This window comes from Sinohyriopsis cumingii, chromosome 5 (genome assembly GCF_028554795.1).
Source record: "Sinohyriopsis cumingii isolate HCF-2022 chromosome 5, ASM2855479v2, whole genome shotgun sequence".
Lineage (NCBI taxonomy): Eukaryota > Metazoa > Mollusca > Bivalvia > Unionida > Unionidae > Sinohyriopsis > Sinohyriopsis cumingii.
This window is the reverse complement of record NC_142965.1, coordinates 59,426,513-59,451,092: the sequence shown is the minus strand read 5'-3', so window position 1 is coordinate 59,451,092 and position 24,580 is coordinate 59,426,513. Positions and strand designations below refer to the sequence as shown.

Below are 24,580 nucleotides of genomic sequence, written 5' to 3'. Positions count from 1 at the left end.
ACTCATTATTTGGATTTAGTCTGGACTTTGGACTTTTGTCCAGTTTCATAAAGTTTGCATGCTTTTTATTTTGCATTGTGTCGCCTGGAATATACATTTTTCTTTCATTGACAGATATTTGTCATTTTTGTTGTGTGTATTGTGCATGTTGATGTAGTCTTTTTTGCAATCTGTTCATTGTCCATAATTTTTTGGACTATAATGATTGTTTTGACACTAAAATAAATGTATCTTTTATCCTTACTTTTATTCATTGAATGGTGAAATGACAGGCATGAAATAAGTTATTTTCTAAATTGTAGACATTTTTAACACACACACACAAACATATGTATGTATACATACATGTTTTGGTTTCCATAGAGAATTTGCAGCTTGGAAATATATATAAAATTCTGATATACATTGACCAGTCAGTCTACAATCAGTGACCACTGTCTGTGACAAAGTGGCACCATTGAAGCACTTAAAATTCTCAAATTCTTTGATATAGTTACTTTCATTTGAGCAGGTTCATTCTTCAGAATGTAGTTAGACTCGCAGAGGACAGATAGATGTTCAGATAGACTTTAGACCAATAATATGCTAATAAAGTTGCAAGAATTTATGGGTAAAACCCCTTTTGGCAAGAGCATGTAGTCATACACTGTTGTTGCAATAATGTGTAACCAGTTAGTTTACCAGATACTCGAAATCAAGCTTCATAAATTGAATTTCAGGGCCCATGCTGAGGAGTACCGTTAATTGAAAAAAAATAATTGCCCCAGTGCCTGTCATTTTACCCAAACGTGTAAAGAAAGTTGACTTGACTTTGCTCAAATTGTCATATTGCTCCCAACCCTGATACATTGCATTCTGATTAAAATATCAGCTATTGTGATATTTTCCTGTTGAAAGAGCAATGTGAAACAGTTTAAGCATGCTTTCAATTTTTCATGCTTTTGATCAACTTTTGCATCAGTTCATGATTATTTATGTCTGCAACAGGATAAGTCCTGGAAAAGCATCATGTCACAGAAAGTAATGGAAAAGTCATAGGAAAAACTTTGTCATTAAAAGTAGTGGAAAAGTCCTGGAATATACACCACTCCCTCGATAACTCGTGCCCTGATAACACGCAAACCCACTTATAACATGGTGTCAGGCATGGATCCCATTTCTTTAACCAGAAAATACAAAAAATGTATTCCTATTTATTGAACTTGAAGAAAATCACAGTCAGAATTGGTAATGGAAACTGATATATCACTCGTTTTATTGTCGAAAACGGAAGATAGGAACTGGAAATTTTAATCAACATTATGAAATATCAACTTTAAAAAGAAGTCATAAAATTTGTTACATTTTCTTTCCAAATGATATTTTTAGTACACCATAATTAATGATATTCAAAGAAATTTTGAACAATGAAATGTCACCCCTAGTGGAGGCAGAACTTCGATAAATAAATACCAATTAAATTTAAAAAATTGTATAAATTGAAATTTGTGTTCTTCTATCTTTTAGTTCCTTTTAAGTGTAATCATAAATGCAATGTGTTCTCTTGTGATTAAACATAAAATGTGTCAATCTACTGTAACAGCTATATCTGTGAGCGTTTCTCTGAGAACCTAATTAAGTGCCGACCATGTTTTGATAGTGGACTAGCGGAAACATTAGTTGTATTGTTGCACTAAATAAAAGCGGGTCTCCTTTTCTATTATCACGTTAATCACTTCTTTTGAGTCAAATAAAGGAGGTAGAATAAACAAAAAGTTAAAAGGCATTCAGTTCCTACATGCTTAAGAACCAGGGGCTCCAGTCGTATGTCGGGTAACTCATTTCAGTTGATCAATCAAATACTATAGTAAATGTTATTGTTTATGCAGACTAATTAAATTACCTTAAATTAACCTACTCAGTCATAACTGTGATGAAAGATAGCAAGGCAACCAAGCGAAATGGGTACTTATTAAAATAAAGAGGTTTGTTTCACAGATACAGACCATTCTGAGGAAAACGAATTTCAGGGAATTCCTGAATTTACACATTGAGATATTCTCAAGGATGATTAGAAGTTTCAGTGTTACTTGCAATGAAATCACTGCATCAATATTTTACTAAGTTAAAAATTCAAAAATTGAGTGTCGACATAAACAATTGTCTCACGAAATATTGCTTTTTTTATAAAAAGGAATCTTGTTTGGTAGTGTATTAACAGTTAGTTTGGTTCCCTGTTTTGTAGACTCTTTGTTTTGCAAAAACTATTAAACACCACTCCAGGAACCAGACTAATCAACAAAACCCAAAAGACATGATTTAATACACGAATGTTTTCGGGTACCGTGTTGGTTCTTGAAACCAGTTGGAATCATTTTATCAACCTTTCAGATGTTGGACATTTTGAAAATAAATGTGATTTATACAGAATAATGAACATCTTCATCAGAAAAGCACTTTATTGACAATTATTCTTGACATTTTTATAAGACGAGGATTCAGTCATTAAACAGCCCAGCCCCCCAGCCCCCCAACCCCACGTGTCTCGAGATGTTTTTTGTCTAGTGGATTTTTGGGAGGTCCCTTGGCAACTCAAACCCTCGCTTATAGTGCGGTCTATGTTTTGGGACCCCAATGTGCACAAGTTATCGAGGGAGAGATGTAGTGAAAAATGCAAAATTTCCCTTTACTTGCTTGGCTGTCTCTAGTGTGTGAAATAAGATTGCTGTAAGGGGAAGAGGAGGCTATATGATTATGTGGTTTTCATTTCTGTCATGGTGATCAATATTTTTGTTATTTCTGGTGTATAGATCCAACTTTCCAACCTTTTCATTGTAAACAGTGAAAAATTTAATAAGAAATTTGTTCTGAAGACGTCACATCAGAAAAATTAGATTTGTAAAGGAACCCTGCTGAAGTATAATTCATTCTGCATGATTCTAATAAAAAAAAATCACAAATAAAGCTTAAGAAATTAATGTAACTCCATGCATTTGTTGGCCGAATCAAAAGCAGGTTTACTTATAGTCCCCTGGAGAGTCTTTTCATTTTCATCTCAAATGGGGCAGGAAATACATTTGTGTGGGCTGACTTCTGAATGCATCCAAACATATCTGTTTCCAAGAGATTTTCATTTATTGAATACTTAGGTGTATAAAAGACAATGTTTTTATTTGGCTACTTTGCCCTGTGCAGAAAAGAGAAAATTTCATGTTTTTTCTTTACTGGATCCACAATTTTGACGCTTTCTACCCCAAATCTCATACTTATGCTACTATTTGCAAAGGTTCTTCTGTCCATGTGCAGTTTGGAACTGTCTGCTTTAGATAGAAGACCAAATCCAGACACAAACTCTGGTTCTGAGACATAATTCTTTTAAGGCCAAAGATTGTATTTATTCCTCTGAATTTTTTAATGCAATTAGAAAGTCTATCTTCATATCATGGCATCAAAGTAGAATTGCTTTTTTCTCTGTTTCTTTAATACCACCTGTTTTTGGTTTATCATAAATGATCTTGTTGTTTAAGAGCTCAAAAGTTGGGTCGACATTCTATTTTACCATGTTTTGCAAAATCCAATTGGTATCATAAATGTTCTGAATCAGACTAAAAATATTGAATCAGTTTGTTTATAATAATAATATTTGGTACTTTGATTAAGTAAAAATGACTGCTTTAAGCAATTGTTTTAAATATTATACATTTTGACCACACTTACCCCATTTTCTTATTTTCATTCCACTTTGCCTCATTCTGGCAGAGTAGAGAAGTCATGTCCCGCAAATATCTGCATTTAGCATGGTCCCTAAATTTGTGTCTGATTCATGGAAAGTTAGTACAAATGTACTCACCAAAAGGCTTCATGTCTGTACAGATAAGTTATGATAATCTCATATCGTCAGAGAATGTGTTGCTCTAGTGTTGACATTGGAAAATTAAGTATTTTAATATTTGTAATGGGTGATCTAGGAGATATGTTATCTTGAAATGATTGCATTTATCAAAAGAAGTTTGTGGATAAAATATATTTTAAAATTTTTTAAAAATTTCTTAAAGGATTTTAAGTACCAATTTTCTCATTTTGAGCCATGCCCAATGGTAATTTATAACTTAGTGTGTACCATGATTTTTAGGCAAAATCATATATGAGAGCATATAAAGTACTGCTTGTTTTGTGTCCAGTGCAGCTAGTTTTTAAAATAATGGTCTAGGAAACTTAAATGTGTCCAGCATTAAATGACATCAAAATTTTCTCAAAGAGGGAGACAACTTACCTCAACCACTTGTATAGATAGAATAACTTTTATGACATGGTTTGTTGGTGAACAAATCCTTCTATTTTCTGTGTCCTCAAAATGTCAAAACCGATACTAATACAAGAAATGTAAACCATTTTCAGTTGGGAATTTGTATTACTAAACTTGCACATTTTTGATTTTACTTAAAAGATGGCTGACATGATCAAAATACAAAAATTATACATAAAATCAGTGTCATAGAAAGAAGAATTTATTGCAGGGAAGGCAGTTTACATTTTTTCAGTTATTTATGTTCATTGGGTAATTTTCATAGAATTTTTACACATGATTTTCTTATCTTTTGTGCTGCTGGGATTTTTTTTTTAAATACAAAAAAAATGTTCAAAACAGTGGATTTAAAGAAGCTACGCCTGAGTTCGGATGATAGTGGTGTTGGGAACTCGGATCCACTAAGTTCCCCTGAGTGGGATGAGTACCCATTCATTCAAGGAGCTGCCGGTGGAATGATTCATGGATTTTGCTGTGCCACTTTTCCACTGGCAAAAGGACTGGCTAGATCTATAAAGAGGTTATGAACAGATTTTAAATCTCTGTGTGGATTCTTATGTAAGAGTCTTTATTGTCTCTCCCAGGAATGGCAAGACGTAGGTGTTACTATTCTGGTTGTGTTGGTGATATTGACTGCTTTAGTATTATCATGGCGCTGTACCCGAGTTTTTGCAGGTGTTGTACTATGTTATCTGCTACATCAGTTTCTGTTGTAAACTTAAAATTTGTAAATTATTACTGTATGGCTGCATTTTTAATCAATTTGTACCCTCAAGTTCTGCCTTGCTGATATAAATAGGCGCTGTATCAAAATAGCACTATTCATAGGCGAGACATGCAAAATATTTGTATTTACTCTAATGGTCATAGATGAGAAGAGCTTATGGGATGGTCATTTGTCTATCTGCTGTGCTTCATCCCATGTCCATTACCACAGATTTGTTATCACTCACTTCTCCTCCTAACCTACTAGGACAGTTGCCTTGAAACTTAACACATATATTCATCAGAATGTATATTTGGTCCCAGATGAGAATGTGTCACTCAGACATGTAATATAGCCACCATTGCAGCCATCTTGAAAATCTTAAACTCAAATACAAGTGAACTTACAAGATCAGAAATATAGGAGTTATGTGGTCAGTAGCATACACACTATAACTTCAGAATGCTTCTGGCATTGTTAAAAACAAAATTATATAAGCAGGGCTTTCATTATCAGCGGAGATGGGTGATTTACCTGGCTACTTTTAATTTATACCTGGCTACAAAACAGAATGTATTCTATTAGGGAGGTCCCCCAGACCCCCTGCCTGCTATGACAACTCAACCTCACTCAACCTCAGACGTTTATGAAATGCCCTGTATAAGACATTTCAAGAGTTATAAGTTCCAGCCATCAATAATCAGAAAATTAAAATGAATTCCACATGCCTCCTCAATAATTCTTAAAAATTAAAGATGTTATAATTTATAAACATGGTAGTGGCACTCTTCTGTCTTTGAAGGCCTAATAGTAAATGAAGGCTATTGGTAGAAGCTATAACAAAATTTATTTTTACACATGAGCTACATTTTGTTATATAGGTGTGCCATACATTGTGTAGTAGGGCTGTCATGTCCTTCATAGTTTTTTTTAAAATCTCTACTGGTCATAAAGTTGAGGAGCATAAGGGATGGTCATTTGTCTGTCTGTCTACCTATCTGTCCATCTGTTAGCACAAGTTTATTATTGCTGCTGTGCCTATTAAATGGAGGATTGTGATGAAACTTTACACACATTCATTCCATTGTCTTAGTTGATCCTAAATGGTGCCACTCTGAAAACCAATAATGCTACCACAACAGCCATCTTAAATATCTATCATTACTCCTGACCGAAAAGTCATAGGGGCCCCAGGTGGCAGAGTGGCCTACAGCTCTCATCTTTACATATCACTATCATGTCACCTTTGTCCACGTGGGTTTGAGACTCGGTCTGGGTTAACAAGGGTATGTGAGAAAGCTTGCCAGTAGCTTCCCATGAGTCACTGGTTATTTTCAGGGTTTTCCCAGGTTCTTCTGCCACCAAATATACTGGATGTCCTGTATGGTCTATCATGTGCTGAAAATCGGCATTAAACCCATGACAACAACAGATACCAAAAGTAATATTGACTCCCTATGATGCCTGGTTAATCTTAAATGAAAATGGTACCTATCTGATGTCTAACATGCCCACCTCATTGGTAGTCTTGAAAATCTTGCTATTGGGGTTTTACTGAAAGAGTTCTTATGGTGTCTGGTTGGTCTTAAATAAACTTGTTCTTGTCTGATGTCTAATATGGTTTTCATGGCAGCCATTTTGAAAATCTTGTTATTGCTGTTCCTCCTGAACAAGAAGTCATTTGACATGGAGTTTTCACCAGAAGTCTTCTTATGATGTCTACTTGATCTTAATTGAAATGTTGCCACTCACGTCTTGAGTATGGCTTCCCTGCTGTCTTCTTGAGAGAAACGTGTTATGGATGGTCATATCAGCACGGGTTCTTTACTAAAACACATCATGTGATGTCTTGTTGATCCTAAATGAAAGATGGCCCCCAGGTGGCTGAATGGTGCTCGTCTTTTCATGTCACTGAAATCTCACCCCTGTCCAAGTGGGTTCATGTCTCAGGTCATCCAGCATGTGTGTGTCAGATACCATGCCAGTAGCTTCCCATTTGTCAGTTGGTTATTCCTGGGATTTTCGAGGTTATTCCTCATATACTGGCTACCCTTTATCCCCTATCTTGTGCAAAAAATTGGTATTAAGCTCACAAAGCCAAAGCCAGAAATGAAAATGGTATCATTCAGATGTTCAAGATGGCCACCACAGTACTCATCTTGAAAATTGTATCACTACTTTTGAAGGAATGATCAGAATGGGGTTTTCACTCAAAGGTGACTTGTGTCTAGTTGGTAGTGATTGAAAAGGGTATGAATCTGACTGGATGGCAACACAATGGCCATCTGGAAAATCATATTGTCTTTTGAATGAATGATCAGCATGGGGTTTATTTTTCACTGCATCGTGTCTTATGTCTAGTCATAATCGAAAATGGTACCAGTATGGCCACCAGGATGGCCATTTGGGAAATCTTATTATTGCTACTTCTCCCAAATTGCTGGCCATATCGACATTGTGCTTTCACTTGAAGACTCCTTATAATGTCTAGATGGTCCTAAATGAAAATGGTGTGCATCTCATATCAAATATGGTAGCCATAATGAATATATTATTATTATTCCACCAAAATGGAAAGTCATATCAGCATGGGGCTTACACCAGAAGACTTCTTATAATGTGTTTTTGGTCTTAAATTGAAATGGTGCTGATGTGACATTCAAGATGGTGACATAATGGTGGCCATCTTGAAGACCTTGTTAGAGCTACTTCTCTCAAATGGAAAGTCATTTTAACATGGGGATCTCATAAAAATAGTTCTTATGGTATCACTGCTCCAGCGGCCAAGTGGTTAGAGCATCCATTTTGGATGCAGGAGGTTGTGAGTTCCATCCCTGGCCAAGTCGTACCAAAGACTTATAAAATTGGTGCTAACAGCTGCCTCGCTTGGTGTTCAGCATTAAGAGGTTAGTGTTAGGACTAGTCAGCCTGGTTTCAGGATAATGTGACAGGATGGGACATCATGCCAAATGTCTAGGCATCACAATAAACTGACACATTGCAGACATCATAGTGATATGGCTGAATTTTGTTCAAAGCTACATTAAAAATCCAAATCACATCTTACCGTATCTAGCTGGGCCATCTTGAAAATAATGTAATCTCTACTCAAAATGGATGACTATATCAACATGGGTTTTTATTACTTCTAACAATATACGGTTGGTCCGAAACAAAAATAGTACCAATCATACATCCAGTATAGCTGCCACAACAGCTGTCTTGAAGATTGCTGTCAGTATACCCCCGAATGGATGGTTGAACTGACATAAAGACTTCAAATGATGTCAAATGATTCTTAATGAAAATGGTGCCCATCTGCCCACACCAGCAGCTAATTTGAAAATCTTGCTATTGCTGAAGAATATCACATGGTTTCAACACTTAAGAGTTAAAAGGAAGAAATGGTCCTATCTTGAATTCCAGAAAATTAATTTTGGCCAGTAGAGCCTTAGTCCACTCAAGGACACAAGTCTTTAGAGCGTCAGTGTCTTTTCCATTTACACTAATTTGGGCATCAGAGACCCCTAAATTTTTATTTTGACCACCAGGTCTGATGCCAAGGGGAGATTTTACTCTCAGGGGAAATACTGTGTGTTGTTTCTAAAACCCAAACAGATTATCAGATATTGTGACTTTATATTGTAGTAGTACAATACTTTTAAATATTAGTAAGAGAACTGTCAAGAAAGCTCTTGGTCTAGTGTAATTTTTGTCTGCCTAAGTATCAGTTTTACTTTTCAGTAGAGGAATAGTTGTCTCTTTTAAGAAATCTTCTTGATGTTGTGCTTCCAGTATTCTTGCCAGATTTTCTTGCCAACCTATAGCCATCTAAAATACAGTGAACTCCAGTCCTTCCATTCCCATGCCCTGTGTTTGGTTTAACAAGGAATATGGGTTAATAATTGGTTAAAAATATGGAGGAATTTGCTCCTAATGATTGTAAATTTAAATGTCAAGGTATACATGTTTTACTAGCCTGGAGATAAACAACTTTGAAATTTTGTTTCAACCAGTCAGAAATGGCATTACTTTAAACAGTTGTTTCTGATTGGCTGATAGTGCAAACTGAAGCTTAGTGTTTTATGATATCCCAGTATGGCATTTGCCCATATTTTCTATACAAACTTCTTTGCTTTATTCCATACTGGTAAGTCTTAGTTGAAACTTGAAATAGTTTTTTTCTGAGTTTGAGTTTGAGTGTCATCCAGTCACAATGGACTTCACTTTTGTAATGTAATGTTTCATTAGGTCAAAATGATAATTCAGTCTCAAACTCAATGTAAAGGAGTGGTATTTGCTCATACTCCAAGAAGAAGACATAATTGAATGAATAATTTCCCTTGCTGGAATTTTTTAATTCCAACTTCATTTTTCTATCAGTTGCATTGTAAGAAGATTGGTATTATTATAGCCTTAGTAAAGAATATAAGTACTGTTATTGAAGAAATACATTGTTTGCCTGAAAGAGGAATACAAAGAGATTTGTTGAAAGCATTAGTGAAATTAATTTGTTATGTTCAATTGTTATTCAGAACATAAAGGTTGTGGTTTCTTATGACTTTTAAATGGACATTGTGATGATATTTATAGTTTTATGTTAGGTCATCAACAATGCAGCATGTTGTATTTTCAACATAAAGTCTGCACGGTGTGCTTAGAAAATAATAATTTCAGTGAATAGGACGAGATTTAAGCTTCATATCACGTCAGTGACATTATTCACTATTACATGACTGTACATAACTAGAAGTTCTAGCTCACATGGTCTGTGTTGGGAACTCTCTACACTGGAACTGCATTTTCACTCCAAGTATAGTTGTGCCCAATGCAACACATGTATGATCCATTTTTATCATAGTGCTTTCAGAGAGATATGGGATTATTATGATCCAGTTTGCCAGTGCATATGTGTCCAATGTCTGAACTCCCTAAACCATTAAAGCTAGAAAATGGAAACATGGATCAATTATAGTTCCATGGGTATAGATTATAACAACAGTTTCGATATTTGATCTCGATTTTAAGGATATGGCTAATGAGGTATGTTATTTTAACATCACTGTTACACTTCTGAGTTATTTGTATGACATATCTGAGAATTGGCATATGAGAATGAATGTCCATGTGTCAATACATGTTACACTGAGACCCATGGTCAAACCCCTCAGTCTTTCCCTAAGCCTCACTTATCCCTTCTGTCATAACATGGTAACCATACTGTGCATTTATTAGGCATAAAAAAGATATTAAACACTTGAAACTGAAAGTTTCCTCGGATCCCATCTATACCGGCAGGGACTAAGCCTGCAGGGACTAAGCCCGTGGGTCATATCTTGGACACTGTTGAGATCTCCACCCTTTCAACAAAGCAACTATTGCTGGACATACAAAAACAAATTTATCTGTGTGATTGACATTGACTCTGGGGTCCATACCTTCCCTTATGAACTTAATGTCTGTATTATAACAAGAAACCTTTGAGATTTCTACCCAGTAACTGTGTACAATTACTGGATATGAAAAGACAAAAGTTTATCCGTGCAATAAATATTGGTCCTGGGGTCCATACTTGCTCCTAAGGGACTGTTGAGAGCCCCACCATAAAACCACATGAATACTTTTCTTGATATGAAAAGACATATACATATCCAACTGACATTTGCCCCTGGGTAGTCCTACCCTCAGGATCCCACCCAATAGTCTCTGAGGTTTAGGGTGGAGATCAGAAGGGGGAAGTATAACTTTGAATCTGTTGAGAGCCCCACCATACAACCATATAAATATTTTTATTAGTGTGATAAGACAAATGCACACATCCTTCTGATATTTGCCTTTGGTAATCCCACCATCAGGATCCTATCCAAGAGACTCTGAGGTTTGTGGTGGAGATCTGAAGGGAGAAGCATTGGAATCCATGATTTGCAAACTAAGAATTCTAATTAAGACTGATTTAATGCACAGCATTAAGCAGTGACAAATCCACAAAGCTTCCATGGTGGTAGGTTCTAAGAAAACATTAATTGGTGACAAATAAACAAAGCATGGTAGTAGGTTCTGATAAAATTCTATTAGATTTTAGAACCCATCTCCCAATCACAAGGTGTGCTGGGACTGAGACATGTATCGGAAGTGAGTATTTTTTGGCCAATTTTGCCAATAAAAAGGGTTGTTAACTTATCAATGTAAGTGTATATTATGTCAAATAAGGTCACTGTATTCCATGTATGCTGTAGTAGTCATTGTGAGAGACTAATTCCAAACATGTTCAGTGTTTTAGAAGTGCATGAGATGATATTGGTCTGTAAATATTTTGTGAAAATACACAATGCCTTGTATTAAAATATAATGATTTGATGGTTGTATGTCTGTCTACATTCCTGTTCTAATTTCCACCAACACCTGCAATAGGATTTGATACATGTATGATATGATGACAGGCAGTCACGCTGTATTTATCAGTGTAGTTAGAGCATACCTGCCTTGACTGGTGGTGAAAATACAAAATCCCAATGACATGAATGTGCTTAATTTGACCTGAAACTGTACATGTAATAATTGATCACAAAAATTCATTCTTGTAACTCCTCATCTTAAGATATGGGAGTCCTGTTGTGTGACTAGATCAGCATGGGGAGTTCTACAGTACCGGTAATCACTTTTTCCATCAGGCAGTCTTCACGAACAGCTAGGCTGAGTAACCATGTGTCCAATTTCAAAATTATGTCACATTTAAACAGGAATGGTATTCCTTTGGTGGAATTTGTCACTTTTTTCTCAATATTTAACTCTTTCTATCAGTTTCAAGCATTTTCTTCATTGTAATTGTGAAACTATGTTTGATGTCACCATTAGGAATGAAGCAGTTACACTGACTTTAATTGTTTCTTTTATAGTGATATATATTCATTGTGATATCTATTTAATATCTTTTTTGGGCAGAGTTATGGCATTATATACTTCATTTTGGCTTGTCATGTGGCCAGGTCACACAGTTGCCATGTTGTTTGGGATATCATATGCAACTGCTTTGGATATCCAGCTGTCTTTTATTATTATATCCTCTTGCCATAATTTCAAAAGGAGTTATGCCATTGATAAACTTTCAGTCTGTCTGCTGTGATGGTATATATCCTGCAATTACCCCATCACCATATATACACTAAAAAAGTTGATAAATGCATTTTGATGGCTTTCATGCATAACTCCATTTTTTGACAGAGTTATAGCCCTTGGTTTTGCAACTGCTTTGTGTCAGAAATTCCACGCAGCAACAGATATTATATATTTCTTTCAACATTTTACAAATGTGATATAGTTTTTGCATATATGTATTGCTTTTTGTTACTTATAAATTTTCTGTATGATTGTAATTTGAGTCCTGCTGCATTATAATTTTCACATGCATTTCATATTTATCAAGGCTGTATCTAAATGCCATTCATACAAACATGTCACATGCCCTGCATTTGAATAATTGTAACAGTACAAATACGTTAACACATTCTGTTTGCTTTATTTAATTTTCTAAAAATAGATGACAAAAATTGTATTACATTGGTTCATGTATGCATTTTGTATCATCCATTTACCCACTGCATGTGTAACATCAACCATAAATGCACAAAATGGAATATCCAGTTTTATAGCAGGTGCAGAAAGTGCATATGTGCACAAATGTAAATTGGAGCCTTGTATTCTTTACCTATAGTGCCAAAAATGAGTTTCTATCAAAGAGACAAGTATTTAAGCAGGTATGTGATCAAAAAATTAAATTCCACTAAGTAATTAATAACTTTGGCAAATTTCAATTAATGTTCGTTTTGTTTTGAAAGAATAGTCAGCAGGCTTGTGCATTAAAATGGTGCTATTTATGCATGTAAAGTTTTATTGTCCACAGCGTATCCTTAATTTGAAAGTAATCCACTTCAGCTGGTGAAAAAAGTTTATCTGAAAATACTAACATGCCATGTCTTAACTGTTCTGAATGTAATATACTTTGCATGAATTATATGGAAGAATTATCTAAGAAACCGTTTCTATGTGTGGATTTTTTTGTATCAGTAAATGATAAGGCCTAGATTGCTATCAGTCTTCAATACTGAATGTAGTAGTTGTTAATGTACCAGTCATTAAATATATAATTGTACCAGTCATTAAATATGTTAATGTACCTGTCATTAAATATGTTAATGTACCAGTTATGTTCAAATTGTAACCTAGCAAATATTCTGCATTGTGTAAATATCATATCAAGCATTCGATGTGCTGCATTTAAGATGGAAAATAAAATATATAATGGCTTTGCTGAGCAAAAGATGGACTTTTCTTTTTTATACCTTTTCTAAATTTCAGATTATATCAGAATGAATAATTCTGTTCAGTGCATTTTTAATTATATTCACATTTTTAAAGCGTATAATATACTATAATCTAAGTTTTTGTCATAAACCTTGTGTTTTCAGAATTAACCGATGACTTACTAGTTGGGATCAGTATTCAGTTTTTAGGCTTGTTCGCTTGAAAGTTGCTAGTTGTTTTGTTATCAGCGGGCAAGTGGTTTTTCCAAAGATGACTGTCCCTTGGGCAAGAAGCTTTTATATTTGGCATGCCACATATGCCACAGTAACTTACCTCGTAGGGCATCATAATCTGGTTGCCCACCAAAGACAGCCTCGGTTGTCTGTCCTTTATGTTCTTGGTAATGGCATATAACTCATTTTCTCAGCCTGTATAACAGCCAGTTAAAAGTGCTGTTAGAAAACAACCAGCCTTTAACACATGTTTACACACAATAAAACATGAGCTCTTCAGATCTGCAATTTTATCTGTTATGTGATTGTTTATTAATTAATGGGCTATAACACTTATAAATCGTGTTTACTTGTTTTTAAGTTGAATCGAACTGCAAGCAGCAAAGATCCTAATCTGCTATAGTATAATATGCCTGCAGATAGGATCTGTTTTGTTTGTTCTACTGATTACTTCTAACGAACTGCAGAGACCCTTATCTGCTGGCACATCATGTGATAGCAGATATGGCAAAGTGCAGTTTGCAGTTGAACTCATCTTATAAGCAAGTATAGACATTCCTTAAAAAGATGTAGATATGCTTGGCATAGGTTAGCATTTAATGGGACTGAGAAAAGGGAACCAAATTCTTCTGTTCATATTCAGTTCAGCTTAATACTTATTCTAAATAAAAACCTCTTGCCAAGTTACCTAGAGTTTGACAAATGCTCTTCAACAACTACTTGTTCATGGGACAAATATTTTCAAATATAAGTAACAGATTCTGAAAATTGCAAGAATTAGCCTATCCTTGTCAATCAAACTATCACATTGATTAAACTATTGAGATTATACCATGCCTGGAAGGGAACCGTTTATTGGAGGTCATTAAAATGCTTATTTTTCAGTGTCTTTCGAAAAACGAGGTCATTCAAATCCTTATCTTTCATTGTCTATCCAACAGCCTGGTGAGTTTACATTTTTGTCTTGCCTTTTAGTGGCAAGACATAGGTATTGCTTTCCGAAAAACAACAGTAACAGCATCAAAAATGTTATGGTCCATTGTTACATTTTTTAATGTCATACATCTTTCCCACCAGTCCAGTGACTTGTCCAGGATTTTCACATGGATGGGCAATTCCTGTTTTGGCATTTCTGTAATGGGAGGTAAATTTACAGTTCTTAATGGTATGCATTTTTATAGAAGAACTCTTGTCTAAAATATCTATCAATAGACCACCTTAAACTTCCATATATCCTTGCTTATAAGTTGAGTCCTATTACAAATAGCATGAACACTGATCTACAATCGCAAAATACGCTGGCAGATCAGGGTCTGTGTTCTTCTGGTTACTCCTAAGAAACTGCACAGACTTGGATCTTCTTGCACATTATACAAGGGCAGATCTTTGTGTTGTTTGTTCTTCTGATTTCTTCAAACTGCACAGACTTGGATCTCGGGCAAATTATGCGAGGGCAGACTTGGGTCTCTGTTGTTTGTTGTTCCTCTGATAACTCCAAACAACCTACACAGACTTGGATCTGCAGACACATAGTGTGAGGGCAGATCTGGGTCTGTGTTATTTGTTCCTCTGATAACTCCAAACAACCTACACAGACTTGAATCTGCAGACACATTGTGTGAGAGCAGATCTGGGTCTGTGTTTGTTCCTCTGATAACTCCAAAGATCCTACACAGACTTGGATCCGCAGGCACATTGTGTGAGAGCAGATCTGGTCTTTGTTGTTTGTTCCTCTGATAACTCCAAAGAACCTACACAGACTTGGATCTGCAGGCACATTGTGTGAGGGCAGATCTGGGTCTGTGTTGTTTGTTCCTCTGATAACTCCAAACAACCTATACAGACTTGGATCTGCAGGCACATTGTGCGAGATCAGATCTGGGTCTGTGTTGTTTGTTCCTCTGATAACTCCAAAGAACCTACACAGACTTGGATCTGCAGGCACATTGTGTGAGAGCAGATCTGGGTCTGTGTTGTTTGTTCCTCTGATAACTCCAAAGAACCTACACAGACTTGGATCTGCAGGCACATTGTGTGAGGGCAGATCTGGGTCTGTACATTTTGCAGTTGGATCTGACTTGTAAGCAAGTTTATAAAGTAAGTAATAAATGAAATGAAATAAAAGATCAAGCTTACAGTTGTTTATTTACATTATTGGCAGAATGGCAGTTATGTTTTATGAAAATGAGACAATGACACTATTGCATGCATTAGAACTACATAATAGTGGAGACATTACTCTTCTGAATACCAGAAATAAATTTCCTCCATTGTACACAACCTTGCCAACTGCAGATGTTAAAATGCGTTTAATAACTTGATAATGAATGAAAGTGTCTCATTGCTTAAATTCAAATGTCACTTAGCTCTTGATTTTGGTGGTTAATTTCTCTAGAATTCAAGTGTTTACATGATCAGTATTAGCAAAAATGAAAGTCACAGCCTAGGTTTTGTTATGCTCATAGCAAATCGCCTGTGTACAAATTTGCCAGTGTTTGATTCTCATGTACTTGCACTTTGGGGTGGGGGTGGGGTGATTTATGCATCGTGGAGATAGCACTGCAGTTACTGCATTCAACTGTTACTTTGGTACAACATTACTATATGCCTTAAGATTGTACCCTGATATGGATTCTGATCTTGCCTGCATAAATACCAAGCTGTCAGCACAGTGCTTGTCACAGATTGGATTGTACCCTGATATGGATTCTCATCTTGCCTACATAAACACCAATCTGTCAGCACAGTGTTTGTCACAGACTTTATTTTACACTGATATGGATTCTCATCGTGCCTGCATAAGAACCAAGCTGTCAGCACAGTGTTTGTCACAGGCTTTATTTTACACTGATATGGATTCTCATCTTGCCTGCATAAGAACCAAGCTGTCAGCGTAGTGTTTGTCACAGGCCTGGATGCCATACTTGGCAGAACACTTGGTAATGAGAATGTTGTTTCTTGTATTTTCAAGATGAGTTTCAATTAAGTTTTCATTTTAGTTCAGAAAGATTGTTGCAGTTTTTAGTTATTTGAAATGTTTTCATTCTCCACTAGTAAAATTCTGTAACATTATCATTTGTCAAGATTTTTAATTTTTCCCCCAGGTAACATATTTCACATAAGCATTCTTTTCTGCCATTTTAATTGTGATCAGATATTTTGCCATCAGCATGAGATGAAATTTCTGTTTTCTATCTTTACAATATTGAAACTATTAAATATGAACATACATACACTTTTGAAATTGATTGAACTTGATAGTAAAACCAAAATACCTCAGTATACATTTCCTTTTATATTGATGGGGAAAAAGTGGGTGGAGGGGAGAGATACAGTGAATAGTACAAAGGGTTACCAAAATTTGCCTATGGAAATAACATGTATTAATGTCAGTTTCATTTCTGAATTTAGCCTGAAACCGTTGAATTATAAGTTTTTGTTAGTGCTTATCTGCATTTTTGTCATTTGTGGATGTACAATTAACAAATCTGAGTTTGTTTCTTATTATTGCATGTACCCAAATAAGACATGCATCAAGAGTTGAAACAGCGTAGACCCAAATCTCCTGTTGCAGATTTTCACAATGTTGTCTGGTCTTGTTAAAGTAGACCTCCCATGTGGCTCCATGATATTTTCACATTGTTTGCTGGTCTTGTTAAAGTAGACCTCCCATGTGGCTCCATGAGATTTTCACATTGTTTGCTGGTCTTGTTAAAATAGACCTCCCATGTGGCTTCATGAGATTTTCACATTGTTTGCTGGTCTTGTTAAAGTAGACCTCCCATGTGGCTCCATGATATTTTCACATTGTTTGCTGGTCTTGTTAAAGTAGACCTCCCATGTGGCTCCATGAGATTTTCACATTGTTTGCTGGTCTTGTTAAAATAGACCTCCCATGTGGCTTCATGAGATTTTCACATTGTTTGCTGGTCTTGTTAAAGTAGACCTCCCATGTGGCTCCATGAGATTTTCACCAAGTGAGGATTAGATTAAAAAAACTCCATATTTCCTTGTAATGCCAGAATGAGGCATTGATAGAATTTGAAAAGGAAATTTGACTGGCTGATATGATAAGCAATGTAGTATGTCATTTTAGCAACAAATATTTTTCAGTTCAAATTTTTTTAAAATTTAAGTAGTTTCTATCAGTAACATTAGTCAGTGAAGCATTTACCAGACCCTCGTACGGCAGAGATTAAGCAAGTAACTTAAGAGTCCAGTTGAATGAGACTGGCTGTTTGCTTATAATTATAGGTGGAACAACATTGATCTTGATCTGCTGGATCAGGTGCATTATGGGATAGCATATTATGGGACTGCATGGGTCTACACTGTTCACAATTCTGTGCATGTTTTACATTAACCAGTACAGGACTCCCTCACTATAAAGACTTTCATTGCAACACAGTTCCTGTTATAAGGTCATCGCATTATTTGTTTGTGTAATCTATAACTGATGGACAGCATTATAATAAGGGAGTACTGTATGTTGGATTTGTTTCATTTACTGAAGCACCATTCATCCATGTATTAGTCAATGATAAATATTTTATATAGACCTACATGTACTGTATACAATGTTGAACAAAAAGCTATTAATCTAAAGCAGATATTCATGTACCCATAATTTTTTTAGCTTCGGATAATTTTTTGAATGGATGTCTGTTTTTGTTATTTTAAGAGATATGCTTTATTTGTATGCATGTAAATTAAGAATTATTTTGTATAAACACAGATTTTTTCACGGAATTATAATCCATGTTTAACCGCATGTTTGTTCAATTATTTTGGGGCAATGTACATGTAATATACCTGTGTGTGCAAATTTCATCATTTTTTTTTTATAGGAGTTCCATATGGTCATATTTATCTTTAAAATATTCTTTTTCAAGCTGTATATTTATATTAGGAATTCACTAATAAGATTAATGCTATTTCATTTCCAAGTTTTAGATAATTTTTGTGCTCAATTATTTTGAAAGGTCTGGTTCAAATGCCATCTGTAGAAAAGTAGTTTGTTTTAGCTTGCACTAGTGAAACTTAGTTACGCAGAAAATAATGTCCATACACTTCTAGTTCATGTTTCTGTCAAAAACAAAACACTTTTCTATATTTTATTTGATTTATAGATGTTGCTTTGCTATATTTACATTAAATTTTATTTTAATGTAAAGTAAATAGCACTTGGTTTTATCAAATGAAATTTAATTCATGGGATGTTAACATGGTTGCTTATTTCATAGAGCATCAGACTCATAATCCAAGTGTCATGAGTTCAATACCTGCCTAAGATGGCTGCCTCTGTATGTTTTGGGGAAAGGCACTTAACTCCTATTTCACTGGCATGATACAGCCAATGATGTGTTTAAATTGTCATTAAAACTGATTACTTTATGTAGAATTTCCTTATGGCATAAATATTTAACTGCAGAGAAATTCTAGCAATTAATCAGTCCAAGAGTGAGATCTAAAAAAATAAAACTAGATGATGTTAGAATGTAAGATTTATTTTAGCAAATCACTAAATTTTATGTCGATTAAAATATACTTGCATACAGTGTTCAGATGCAATATTGGGATATTCATTAGCTTCTATCATTTTGTTCTTACCAATGATTTGCTTTTATATTAAGTTGACAACAATAGTCAAAAATTTTCATCTCCAGATGTCCAATTCCACACATCCAAACTAAGAAAGAAAATCTTTCCAAAACATGATGGAATATGTTTTCTTTTTCTTTTTGCACATATCAAAAGTGCTGTAAAGGATAATAAAGCTTGTTTTAAAATTAATATGATCACAAAGATACCTACAGCCCCAGAGTTATTCTGACTTGAACATTTGTATAAAGTTCATTACATGGTTTCAGAGGTCTGACATTGTGAGATATCTTCAAAATTTGACCAGTATGTCCTACTGTTTATATCTCATAAGTTTTTGTGTAAGTTTTAACTCGGATGCGAATTGTAGAGCTGGAATAGACCAGCTGATACAGCATATCGCAGATTAAAATTATGGCTGTAATATTGTAAATTTAAACATATTTAACCACCTGTCTTAATTTTGGCAGTTGTCACATTTTTGCTCAAGGGATACAACTCTGTAGGACTGTTGATGAGCTATGTTACTTGCACAAGACTATGCCACTAACTCCAGACTTAAACAATAGATGTGTTCCCAAGATTGGTCGTATAACTCAAAATTTTGGTTTTACTGCCTTTCATTTATATTGAAAAATATGTAAATTCAGTTATCTTTAGTTCCATTCATTTTAGCCACTGATGAGTCTAACTTTTTTGTTTTAGACAATTTTATTATTATTTTTTTGATCTCTGCACAAAAAAAGAATTAAAAATAAAAAATCTTATGAAATCGCATTTACACAGAATTCACATAAGTTGAAACCACATAAATCAGCAGATACCTGTAAAATGCTTGGTAAATTTAGTGTCCATTACCAGTCCTAAATAACCCAGTTATGGTTTTATGGCAATCTGATTAAAATCAGATATCCACTGTGCAATGTGAAGATGTGATTGCAACTGCTTAGGGGTCATGTTTTAGTGACCTTCGAATTAGCCAGTGAAAATGCAGCTTTCAGAAATCTGAAAGTGAATCAAAATGTTTGGTACACATTCATACACTTCATCCACACAGCTCAGACCCCAAAAGTGAAGATATAACTCTTCATCTGATAAAATTAGCGATTATGGTAATAACATAGGTTGCCAAAACATGACCATTATGCACTCACTGTCAGATCTTCATGTACAACAGCGGAGATCTGACTTAATCAGACTAAGTTTTATCGTTTCATTACTACTAATTTGTTTGTGCTTGATTGCTGCATGTGTATGTTTGTTGTTTGGTTGCTTGCCATTGACTGTTGTCTTGCTTCTTTTTGTTGTAAACAGCCATTCTCTACAGTCCTCACTTTATACTACCAGAGGAAGAGAAAATCATCGTTGATGACGGAGGAGACCCAGCAATGGTTCAGGAAAAGTAAGTTCTGCTCTTCCTTATGTTAAATTGTTTTATTTTACACTGGTTATACAACAGGAACTAAAACCTTCACCAATACTTTTTTTTAATTCAGATAGCAAATTTGATCTTTGAATTGGTTGAAACTGAAGAATTCAAAAGAAACCAGCAGCTGTGGATTGGCAATTTTGCTAACCCTTGCTTGTTTCAGAAACAGGTTTTGAACCCAGAATTTGGATATCTAAAACAAGTACATCACCATTCAGCAACTATCAAACTAACTTGCCATAGATTTGCTTGACAGGTATTCATGCTCATATTTAGCAACTAGTTCTTGGAGGTTTCATTCCTGTTTGAAATTGGTAAACAATTTTGCTGATTCAGTAACTCTCTATCCATATGGCTACATTTAAACTAGCATTTCAAACATTTTTCTATGCTATATACTTGTTTATAAGTCAAGTCCAACTGCAGACTGCCCATACCCAGATCTGCCATCACATAAAGCACAGGCAGATATGGGTCTTTGCAGTTTGCTAGGAGTAATCAGTAGAACAAACAGATCTGCAGGCTCACCATGCTACGACAAATCAGGATCTTTGTTTCCAGTTTTACTCGACTTATAAGTAATTATATATATATGTTATATAACAATTTATGCAAGCTATTTAGTCTTTGACATTTTGCAAGAATTCTTACATTTTAGGGCATGCATGGGCAATGCAGAGTTTTCTTTTTTTGTCAGATTAATTTTTATCTCATACCCTTAAACTTTAGAGCTTGATTGCTGATAAACTCCAGGTGAAGGAATGATGATGCCTTTGTCAAAGTCTATCCATCCATCCATCTGTCTGGCATCAGCACTTAGGTTAGGGTTTGTGTTTAGGTCATTTTCTTTGACTACAGTTTGTAGAGTCATAAAATTAGAATGTAATTGCATCATGAAGAGGAATACAGCTGTCAGTGCAAACTAGGTCACATTGACCTATATTTCATAGTCCAAAGATTTTGGTTACCTTTGCATTGAGTTCAGTTTTACTATGTTACGGTTGACATTTAGGTTATTTTCTCAGACACTATTACTCATAGATGAATCGTTTTCTTAAAAAATTATATAATAATAATAATAATAATAATAATGAGGACTTTGTATAGCGCCTAATCTTTAGAAGCTCTAAGAGCTTTACAACATTAGACAACACCTATAAGATAAAAAACATATAATGATATGATTACAAAAACAAACACCATGAAATTAGAAAACATTAAAAAAGAAGAAAAAAAAACATGCTGAGAATATTTAACGTAGAAAACATTATTACGTCTTTAAGTTTGCTTTTGCAGTCGAAATAAGTGAGTTTTGAGAGCCCTCTTGAATGTGATCACTGTGTTTTTGAGTCTGAGTTCAGTGGGCAATTCATTCCACGTTGCTGGGCCCTGGTATGCAAAAGAACGCTGTCCATATGACTTTGTTTTCATACTTGGAATAATGAGTATACGATTGTCAGAAGAGGAGCGTAAGTATCTTGCTGGTGTGTACACATGGGTGAGGTCAGATAGGTATGTTGGACTAGAGTCCGACAGTGAAACGTAGCACAGAGAACAAATTTTGTGTTTGATTCTTGATCGAATGGATAGCCAGTGTAGGGTGCATAGCAGCGGGTAGGTGTGCTCTGATCGTGGTACTCTAAGTCTGATCCGAGCAGCTGTGTTTTGAACTTTTTGAAGTTTCTGGAGCAGATATTGAGATGAACCAGACAGAATTGAGTTACAGTAGTCCAGTCTTGAAAGTACTAATGAACACACAAGTGTTTTAGTGGCATCAACTAAAAGATATTTGCAAATTGAGCTGATGCATCTCGGCTCAAGATATGCAGCCTTGTATATGTTCATGACATGGTGGTGCAGTGTGAGAGTACTGTCCAGAGTAACACCTAGGTTTCATACTGATTGTGTGAATTTAATGCTGGTGTTGCTGATATTTATTGTTTGAGGTAAAGGATGTGAATGAGAAATTCTTTGTGTTGTGATCAGAATGGCCTCAGTTTTATCATCATTCGTCTACAGCTTGTTACATGTCATCCATGATTTCACATCAGAAATGCACCTGTCTACACCTTGGATGGTAGAATCAACTTCACTTGGATGGCAAGATTTGTATATTTGGGTGTCATCAGCATACAATTGGTGAGACCTGGATGATGATCTATGACAAATATTTCCCAGTCCAGTGATACTGGTTAATATTTGCATTTACCTCATTGTTTTCCTGTACTTTTGCCTATGGAATCCTATTAGTTTGCTTGTGATTGCATCATAGAAAGTACAGATCTAAGAGACTGTGACATATATTTCATAATCTGATGATCTTGGTTTAATTTTGTTTTTAGTTCAGATTTTTCTCTTGGTTAAGGTTTGTGTCCAAATAGTTTTCTCACATACTAATGTAAAGTCACATATGTTGGCATTTAGATGCATCTTGAGGAGTACCACACCTTTCACTCCACTTTGGGTAATCTTTGTGGTTAGTTCCATTTCACTAGGGTACAGTTTTTATTTAGATTATTTTCTCGGACTGTATTGCAGCTTGTTGGACACTACACCTTTTAGTGAAATTTATGTCACTGTAACCAACATCTCTTAGTCCTGTGATCTTGGCTTTTCTTAGGTACTATTTTGCCTATGGAGTTATGTTACTTGTAATGTAAATGTATCAAATAAGTACTTCAGACATAATTGAACATATAGGTCACCATGACCTGTATTTCATTTATCAGTCATATGTGCTACCTGTTGCATTGTTCTCAACTTTTCTTGGTTCGGGTTTGCTCTTAGGTCATTTTCTCAGACTTGTGTTCACTGAGTCATACATGTTGTGTCTGATTGATTGGAGACAGTTCCAGTGGCCTAAGTAGTTAGAGCATCTGCTTTGGATGCAGCAGCTTGTGGTTCAAACCCAGACCATGTCATACCAAAGACTTATAATAAAAATGGTGTTAACAGCTGTCTTGCTTGGCGTTCAGCATAATGAGGTTAGATTTAAGTTTGGTTGGCCTGGTGTCAGGATAATATGACTGGGTGGGACATGATGCCACATGTCTTAGGCATGATACCTCTGTGATAGACATCGCTATAAACTGATACTTCAGACATCGTTACAATATGACTGAAATTTTTGTAAAGCTATGTTAGAAAATCCAAGATTACACACACACACTGATTCATTAGAACAAAAAAAAATTCCAGAGAGGTTGGTTCATTATTATAAAATGAATTTCAATTATTCAAGGTCTTGTTTAAATATAAAATAAAATTAATTTGTACACTTTGGAATTTTGCGGGTTTTTTTGTGCATGTATGGTGCAAAAAAGATGTAGTCCTGTTACTGTTTAAATGCTATATTTGACATTTTCTCATGATTCTGTCTTTGCCATTCTCATGGTTGTCAGAGTACTCTTTGAAAGTATTGTGCAATAACAAAAACTTTCAATACCTAGTTAACATTATGACCACTCCGATGACCTTAGTGGCTAGAGCTTTTGCCTTGGATGCAGAAGACTGCAGGTTTAAACCTCGGCCAAGTCACACCAGAGATTTATAAAATCGGTAATAGCAGCTGCCTTGCTTGGTGCTCAGCATTAGGAGGTTAATGTTAGAACTGTTTGGCCTGGTGTCAAGATTATGTTGGACATGATGTCACATGTTTTTGTCATGAAGCCCTGGTGCTAGACACCACTATAAATGGTCACACTGCAGACATTGAAGCAATCTGAATGACAAATGGTTAAAACTATGTTAAGAATCCAAATCACACACACACACAGTAAACATTAACCAGTGTGATATAGTCTTCATACGCTGTAGATATGTGGTCTTGATATCTTTCTCTAAAGGAAGGTATCAAGTAGGTAGATTGACAGTGCAAGGATTGATACATTAAACTCTTTCTGATGTTGCAATTAAAAGTCAGACGAGACAAACTGCTGGTCACTCCAGTGATTCTATTGGGGGTAAATTTTCAATACCCAATCCCAAAAATATGTTTTTGCACTTTTGACCAAAATTCCCAGTAT

At 35.2% G+C, this 24,580-nt stretch overlaps 1 protein-coding gene across 12 annotated transcripts in view; it reads left to right on the top strand.

Annotated features, from left to right (window-relative positions):
• The window catches only part of LOC149799253 (rho guanine nucleotide exchange factor 7-like), a 115,886-nt gene that overhangs the window by 80,058 nt on the left and 11,248 nt on the right, over positions 1-24,580 (top strand). For 4 of the 12 annotated variants that reach the window (XR_016421124.1, XM_089958535.1, XM_089958534.1 and 1 more), the window contains 2 exons: positions 14,411-14,470; positions 20,441-20,528. Coding sequence is in view for 11 of the 12 variants with exons in the window: in XM_089958535.1 (XP_089814661.1) it covers positions 14,411-14,470; positions 20,441-20,528 (148 nt within the window). In the remaining variant the exon portion in view is untranslated. Of the gene's footprint in view, positions 1-4,627; positions 13,260-14,410; positions 14,471-20,440; positions 20,529-24,580 lie in introns of those variants that run through there. The other 8 variants (XM_089958540.1, XM_089958543.1, XM_089958541.1 and 5 more) reach the window with 4 other exon arrangements.